This window comes from Triticum aestivum, chromosome 1D (genome assembly GCF_018294505.1).
Source record: "Triticum aestivum cultivar Chinese Spring chromosome 1D, IWGSC CS RefSeq v2.1, whole genome shotgun sequence".
Classification (NCBI taxonomy): Eukaryota; Viridiplantae; Streptophyta; class Magnoliopsida; order Poales; family Poaceae; genus Triticum; species Triticum aestivum.
Window position 1 is genome coordinate 16,503,647 of NC_057796.1, and position 8,565 is coordinate 16,512,211.

General features: G+C 41.2%; 1 protein-coding gene across 1 annotated transcript; it reads right to left on the reverse strand.

Annotated features, from left to right (window-relative positions):
- Positions 1–2,602: 2,602 nt before the first annotated feature.
- LOC123179979 (pectin acetylesterase 5) lies at positions 2,603–7,445 on the reverse strand. The gene is made up of 12 exons (XM_044591919.1): positions 7,150–7,445; positions 6,874–6,956; positions 6,222–6,351; positions 5,559–5,638; positions 5,393–5,482; positions 4,757–4,881; positions 4,038–4,098; positions 3,924–3,974; positions 3,722–3,799; positions 3,537–3,642; positions 3,272–3,417; positions 2,603–2,895 (listed from the first exon to the last, which is right to left on the reverse strand). Exons 1-12 carry the CDS (start codon positions 7,382–7,384, stop codon positions 2,773–2,775), a joined length of 1,308 nt encoding a protein of 435 aa, XP_044447854.1. The 5' UTR covers positions 7,385–7,445; the 3' UTR covers positions 2,603–2,772.
- Positions 7,446–8,565: the final 1,120 nt, after the last annotated feature.

Sequence of the window (8,565 nt, forward strand, 5' to 3'; positions counted from 1 at the left end):
AATGATCAACATCGGAGCCGTGGACACCCATATTGACCCCTATTCCCACACGAATGAATATTCGAGTGAACCTCCAGTTGAGGTGAGCTATTCCTGTTGCTTCACGATATATCACAAACACCTGAGGTGAGATTTATTGCATCCCCGTGGGCCAACACTTTGTCCACTATGCAAGTTACCTCGTTACCGGTTTTGTTCTCTTTTCTCATTTCGTGTTCCGGCATCCCCGTGATCAAATCACAAAGTGTCTGGCCAGACGATGATGGACACCGTAAAACCGAGTGGGCCCGAGTATATCTCTCCATCGTCGGAGGAGCAAATCCCAATCTCGAGCTATCAAGTTACTTAACATACTTTCCCATGAACCCGTAAGCTGCCGTAATAGCCATCCAGTTACGGATGACGTTTAACAAACCCCAAAGTTCATGAAGCAAGCATGAAGAAACTCGATACTCTCATGGTCTAAGAAATTATGCAAACATTAACTATCTCTGTGTTATAAACCATTAACTTGTGACGAATGAATCTCTTAGCATAACATCAATCCGGGTCAATTCAACACAAATGTTCTCTTAACATTGTGCCCTCAAAATTGCTGGCATAGACATGCCCATGATCAGGAAAACAGAACCATCATGCAACACTTGAGCTAGTCTTAGAGGCCAGACTAGGAATACTTCTTACCGTTTATTATTCCACACGTGCATATGAGTCTTCCTCCGAGCCTCGTGGATATTGTAGACTCGAGAATCATTGCAGTTATAGCATGGAACATAAACATAATTATGAACTCGGAGATAAATAATATCATTTATTATTGCCTCTAGGGCATATCTCCTACAATAAGATGAAGAAAATCAAGGAAGAGGAAGAAAAGAAGGAATAGGAAGAGAAGAAGAAGTTTGTGGACTAATAACCTTGCTAAGCTACGTTAGCTCCAAAATGACCTATTTACCTAGCTTAGCTCTAAATTGACCTACACACTTCTTCTTCTTCTTCTTCTTAATTCTTCTACTTCTTCTTCTTCTTCTTTTTCTCTTACTTCTTTTATTCGTAAATGGCATAATAACCTTGCTAACCTCATAAATGTCATATACTTAGCTTGTTGTCCTCTAAAATGACACAATGAGCTTAGTTAGGTCAAAAATGGCATAATTAGCTATGTTAGCTCAAAAATGACCAAGTTTAGTTAGGTTAGCTCCAATATGATCCATTTAACCTACGTTAGCTCCAAAATGACCTATTTACCTAGCTTAGCTCTAAATTGACCTACATACTAAGCATTTTTACCTACCTTAGCCCAAAAATGGCATTTTTGCCTACATTAGTTAGAAAAGAAGAAGATAAATAATAGGAGAGGAGAGAAAGAAAGAGAAGATAAATTCTTTTTCTTCTTCTTCTTTTCCTCCTCTTCCTTTTCTTCTAGCTAGTCTTCTTCTTCTTCTAACTTTCATCTTTCCCAATTTGCAGATTTGCTTTAGATGAGGAAGCTTGCATTGATGGAGTGTACTATTCTTCTGGTGCTTCCTTGTTGTTTATGAAAACTTGTTTGGATATGCATGTCTATATGAATATGTTGACGGAAACTTGTTTCTGGCATGTATGTATATATGGATATGTTGGATAGGATGGACTTTGTTGAACTATGTTGTTGGATATGTTGGATTTGATGAAATATGTTGTTGGACATGCTGTTATATGTTTTTGGATATGTATGTATGTATATCTGTGTGTGAAATCCTGTCAAATTAAATGGATTCAAATAAAAACAGTGGATATATAGCCTCTTTGCCGTCTGCCAGTGGACGGCAAAGCTCTAGCAGACGGCAAAGAGGCCACGTGGTAGCTACCTGTGCAACGGGAACACTGGGCTGCCTATTTGATCACTTTGTAGTCTGCCAGCAGACGGCAACGTGTACAAGTAAGAAGGGCAAACAGGGCCAGCTATGCCGTCTGCCAGCAGACGACAAAGATTCAAAGCTCTTTGTCGTCCGCTGGCAGACGACATAGCTGGCCACGTGGCAGCTCCCCAGTGCTGGCCAAGCTGAGCTCTTTGTCGTCCGTCAGCAGACGGCAAAGCACGTCGTTAACCCCTAACAGCTCTCACCCCACCCCACTGCCGTCCATGATCTTTGCCGTCTGCTAGCCTCCGTCGGCGGACGGCACAATCCTTTGCCGGCACTCGTTCAGACGGACAGTGCGCTGGCTGATGGCAAAGGACTTTGCCGTCCACCATGGCGGACGGCAAAGAAACTGATTCCAGTAGTGTATGGTCGTCAGCATCCCGCCACCCCTCAATGAGGGGGGGGAGGAGAAAAAGAAAAAAGGTATCCCACTAACGAATGGGGCCCACACGGGAGAAGCAATTTACAGACTGCAGTTTTAAGGTGAGTACTAGAACATTAAACTCTGAAATCTTTAAAGGTTTAAGTACACTATACGGCTCCTCTGGAATGAACTCACCAAAATCAGCTTCTGAGTCCTCTCAGTTTCACCCTGAAATTGCTCCTATGACTGCGAAAAGTCCACTGGAGATATAATCCAACTAAAAACTATACAGAAAACGGAAAAAATTATAGACAACATATATTCATATGCATAATTGGGGCATTTTGCCAATATGAAACCATGGTCTCTATATAGTTTTATAAAAAGTTGGTAACAATTACCTGTGGTCCAGATATATTCATATGTATAATTTGCTACTTTTACAACTGCGAGGTGATACATCACCGTGAAAAGATAAAAAGAAAAGAAAAAACAATGGTAAATTTATCCCTTGAAGGGCTTGGAAAAAACCAAGTTGTGGCACGTTGGGTTGCACGGATATTTGCAATCTAGTTCCTTCACCTCTCTCCTGTCAAAGAACCAGTCTCCAACTGCTTCTGCCATGGTCTGCATATTCACCAGAATGATTAACGTTCCAGAGGTAAATTTGCATGACTGAAGACTGAGACACTCGAATATCACCACTGTCATAATCGGTTTGATAAGCACTCTATGCAGAGAATGTAAGCTAAGTTCAGGCATGCAGTCTACAACATGTGGGCATATCAAGGGCTGGTGTAAAAATGAAGACATTCATCATTTATTTTTTCTACACACCATGAGTTCTCATTAAACCCAGACAGCCAATCTCTAAAACACTGCCAGATTATGGTCAACATAATTGTTCAACACAGGATAACATATACTTTGCCAACTTGACATGATTATAATGTTTACTTTTCTTCTGTTCCGTTTTCTAATCTCTAGAGGATAGACGTGATACCTTGTTGTTGACTCTAGGAGAAGATGGAGAGTGCCAAGTCACAGAGTTCAACGTCTGACAGTGTATAAAGCAGGAGTCAATGAAAATACCCCAGTCCTTTTTCTGCTTGATTTCTCTCATCGCGTCATGCAGTTCTTCCCTAAAACCTGCAAAGATTTCATTTGACATAGGAAAACATGTAAGAAGACCCTGAAAGACAGGTGGTTAATTACATTGTAAGATGTAAGGTACATTCTGTCTGTCAAAAGATGCAGGGTGAATCGACCTTGGAGTATTTGAAGTTGCTCGGGACTGCACTTGCTAATATCCAACCTACAGTCTTGCCATGAATGTTGGGGATCCGATGCTTCTGGTGCCAACACATGTTGTACCTGAAACAAACCTTACTATGTTGAATATTGACAATTCAACACAATAATAGAATATTTCTCATGAAACAGATGACCATACCTGCCAGGCATCATATGCTGGATTAAGAACAAATACTGGTGTCCTGATGTCTTTAACAACTTCACGAGGAAAGAAGCACTGGCATACAATATGAAGGCAGTGTTTAGCATAACATAACTTCCACGGTCGCAAGGCTGCAACAGTAATGATAGAAATGTGACGGATGGTTGCAATGTCATTTGTCAGGAACATAGAGACTAACCTGGCCCAGTTCCATGCTTGAACGGCAGTGCAAAAACTTCCTCTTGAGATCCTGAAACTATGCATTTAGGAAAGAACTTTTGAATTGGAAATGAATATTCTTTGAGAAAAGGACCTGAAGACGGACAACGTCACTGTAGAAAGCCCGCAAGGTCCTTTGCTTGGAAATGTCCTCTCTGTAATGGTGGAAAAAAACATACACGAGTAGATAGAATCTGAGGACAACGGCACAATTTTTGCTCCATACAGTCCTTAGTGGCATAAAAGGATTATCATCACAAGGATATAGACGCTTTCTCACTCCTGACTTACAAAAAGAGTTAACTTACGAATACATGTAATATTTCTGCTTGCTGATGCGCAATGTCTCAAAATGAACTAGTATACGTCAGAAATGGGGCCTATGCACCACCTCTGGTTAATCCAGGGATGATTCATCTAATGATTTAAGAATTAGGTACACAAAATATTCTCTCAGTTTTATTTTTGTAGTACTTTAGCTTAAGATCTCAGTGTCTTTATGCTCAAACTTTTGTTTTAACGTTTGGAGATGCATGTACTGTTGAGTACTCCCTCCGTCCCACAATTCTTGTCTTAGATTTGTCTAGATACCGATGTATCAAGTCACGTTTTAGTATTAGATACATCCGTATCTAGACAAATCTAAGACAAGAATTTTGGGACGGAGGGAGTATTAAAGAGGACACCGATCAATAATTCCATTCATGTATGTGAAAAACTGACATCAAAATAAAGGCTGGGGGTTGCAAATAGTATCCAAAGAAGTCTTTTGAAGAAACATCCAAAGCAGTCAAAGGTGATCTGAAAACATACACATCAAGGAAAAAACCACCATCCGCAAGACACTTAACCCTAGAATCTTTTGGCAGCAGTGCCCGAAAACCATCACAGTGAATGTAAGTGGCTAACCCACCAGCAGAGCATCCTGTTAGAAAAGCCTGAAGGCTGGAAATAGCATATCAGCATCACACCATCACTACAGTAGTCAAAATGCTTGTATGGGCAAAGACAAAGTAATGCGTCTATAAGATCATATCCACTCATTTTGTAAACATGCAAGTACATATGATGTAGTAAGAAAAAGGACCGGTCAAGATATTGAAATAATCCTACAATAGTTCACTAACAGTCATAAAGACTGAACAGACAATGTTCGTAAACACAAAAGTAAAGCAATATTACTGTCATTGACATCTAGTGGATCCATGCTATTTATTTATCAGTGCCACAAATCACTCCTAATTGTATTTCTCAGAAACATTTAAGCATCATTTCAGTACAATAATATCAACTGGTAACCAAAATAATAACCAGATCGATACAACCTTCCATACTTTTATCCAGTTAACTGAAGAGCAAGAACAGATTTACAACTTTAAGATGTATGATTGATTCATACATTTGAATCATGTGTAAATCAAAGGGAAGGGCTGTGCTTGCAAGAATGACCTGTTTAGCATGTCTGAGCCCCTTCAGTAGAAGTTCATCCATAACTGCTTCCCAGATACGCTGGCCTCGGAAAAAGAATTTTGTGCCATTCTGCAAAGAATAACAAAATTCTCAGAATACCTTCTGAGTGATTAATCAGCATCTGTTGGAAATAGGCAAAGAAGACCTGAAACTCGTCTTTGACGTTCCCAGAAAATGATGCCCCATCGCAATACCTTATCTTCACTTTATTCCAGTTGTGAAAATCTGCACATTGAAACATATGTTAAATGAGAACCTCAGAATTATAGGTAACTGAAAAGAGTGTTGCAATACTTTAAGATGGCGACTTTACTAGTGAAGTATATGGCATAAGGAGTTTAATATTTTTGGTGAGAAATTCCATAAGGTCCCATCAGCGCAAATGGACAATGAGAATAATATGAAATGAAACAGAGATCATTAGCTCAAATGTATAACTCGTATACTACTAAAACAGAGCAACTATAACTTAACATCCCAATACAAATGATATAAACGAACACACTGCTAGGTACAAACATGATGGTTAAATATTTTATTTTTGTCAAAAACTGATCAGTGAAATATGATCTGCTGCTGCAAGATAACAATTCAAGAACTGATGGAAAAACTCAATGAGGACTTGGTGCTGCAAATACTACTTTAAGATTGAGCTAATGGTTGAACTTTTGATTAATTTGGTCATAAAAGATTAGCGACATTGCACATCAATAAAATGTAACTTTAAAGAGCAAATCTTTAGCTTTAGTTCAAAAATGGGGTTAGCCCTTTGATCCTTTGATCTATATATAAGATGAAACATAGTTACCTGGATTCTGATCTTCATCATCGCTCAACATCCCAGCAAACTCAACCTGACGTTCCATGTAATGGGAAGAACCCAGCATCGATTTCTGGCGTGAAGCGCATGACTTCAAATTTCGGCACCAGCCTCCACCCTGAGGCTCATACAACATAGAGAATCTAATAAAATGAAAGCATTACCGTGGAAGAACCAATGGCAACAAACAAACAACCACTAGCACCATAAACTACTGTGGAAACTAGTAACTGACAGTTGAGTGCATCAAATTAGCAAGTGATAGTCCCTCTGGCTACCAGCCATAGCATTATGTTTCACTATAGATGAATAACCTTGTGATGTCGTTATCCACACGGAAGTCACATCACTATATACTAATGATGTATGTACCCAACGATATGTTTTCAAGATATCCAAATAGTGCCTATTTGTTTTTCAACACTGTCCTGATCTGCATGCACACTTCTATCACTGTTGGGACATGGAACAACTTCTTCAGGGGCTACCAATCCAAACAAGTCATCAGCGAATTCATGTAATCTAGATTTCAAATTCAGAAAGCTTGCATTGTCCAAGCTAAGCTGAGCACTGACCAACACCAAGCTTCGAAGAAAACTCATGGTTCTGTACCAGAATTTGGTAATGATAATCTGCATACCTCCAAGTGGATGAGCCAGCTCTGAGACCCACTCCCTGACCCTCTCTGCAGATGGTACCCCGGCGCGCTCCCGTCCAAGCACACTGCATCATCCCAAGCACGAAATTTCAGAAATCACACTACAACCCTGAAGAAATTCAGTCAAGCACGACAAGCACCAGCAGACTAGCTGAGCAAGACAGTACTACTAGCAAGCAGTGTTGCAGTAACCGAAGTGTACTGCGCCCAATGGAAACAGAAGGGGGCGAGAGGAGCTGAGAGGAGGAGGGGACTCACGCGCGCCCTTCTCCTCGGCGCGGCGGAGGAGGGTGAGGCCGACGAGGGCGGAGGAGGAGGAGGGGGTGGCGGGCGCGAGGGGCAGGGAGGCGAAGTAGGAGAGCGAGAGGAGGAGGGCCGCGGCGAGCAGCGCGGCGGCGAAGGTGGCCGCGACGGCGCCGGCCCGGCCGCGGCGGCGCCACCAGAGGCGCAGGTGGCGGCTCGCCGGGGCGGACGCGGCCGGGGACGGCGGCATGGGGCGGCTGGATCCGATCGCGTGAAATCGACTGCGAAAAACAGGGGAGTGGTCGATACTGTGGTGGTACCACTGAGATTTTGGTAAGAAATCCTGCTAAATGGTTTATGTCCATTAATTTCGTGGCAAAAACTAAATGCTTTCCAAAATGGTCGATAATTTAATTTTGGTAACTAGCAATGGGTTCAAAAATGTTTAAAGCGAGTTTTAATGGCGTCGATTCGATTCATGAAAAATGAAATTGAGATAGGCAAGCTTGGCAAATGTTTTGTTCAAAGAGGTTCGGTTTGGTTTGGGTCAGGAATTAGAACCACGCCATTCTAAAACCGAAAACAAAAGGGCTCCGAGATCCGATCCAACGCTTTAAAGTAAACTATCATATTTTTAACCCATGTCGCGTCGCGTATAGCGGTGAGCAGGCCTTTCAGGTCCATCATTGTGTCCCGCAAAGCTCCCGTCTGCAGACGAGTAAGAACCACAAAACAGACATCCCCTAGACTCTCTCGAGAGGATAACGTCCTTCTCCCAAACGAGGGATATAACACATCTTAATCAAAGTTCAACTAGAGTCTTCAGTGGTTATAAATCCTGATGCTTCCAAATCCTAGGGTGTTTTTGGGTTCAAAATAGCATCGAAAAGTAATCACATCCGAGTCTAATAGCTGAGTATGTTATGTGTTTGATGTATTCCGATTTGGATCTACAAACAGTTGAGCTCTACCCCTTGCTTGGCTTTAGGTATAAAGGATGGGTCATTTGTAAAAAAAATATCCTATTCCATCTCTCTTCTAGCGCTTAAATAGAGGCACCATTATACTACTATCTCACACCACCATGTGATGCAACAACTATATGATGGATGCTCTTATGTAGTTCGATACTGCTATAAGAAGCACATGTGTATTCATGTATGGTCGTGAGCATCCCACCACCCCTCAATGAAGTAGATACATGGTATACATTTTTTATGATATCAATTCAGGTCCAATGTCTAGTTTATTTAGGTGAGCATGTTTTAAGAAAGCATTTCTATCTGCCATGTTAAATTTAAACAATTCCAATATGAAATTCCATATCACCGACATGAGATAAATGGTCTCTAAGATACTAAGGGATGTTTTTAGGTTCTTGCTCTGCTTTGGAGGTCTTAGCTAGTTTGTTGTTATTCTCATGCACCATGT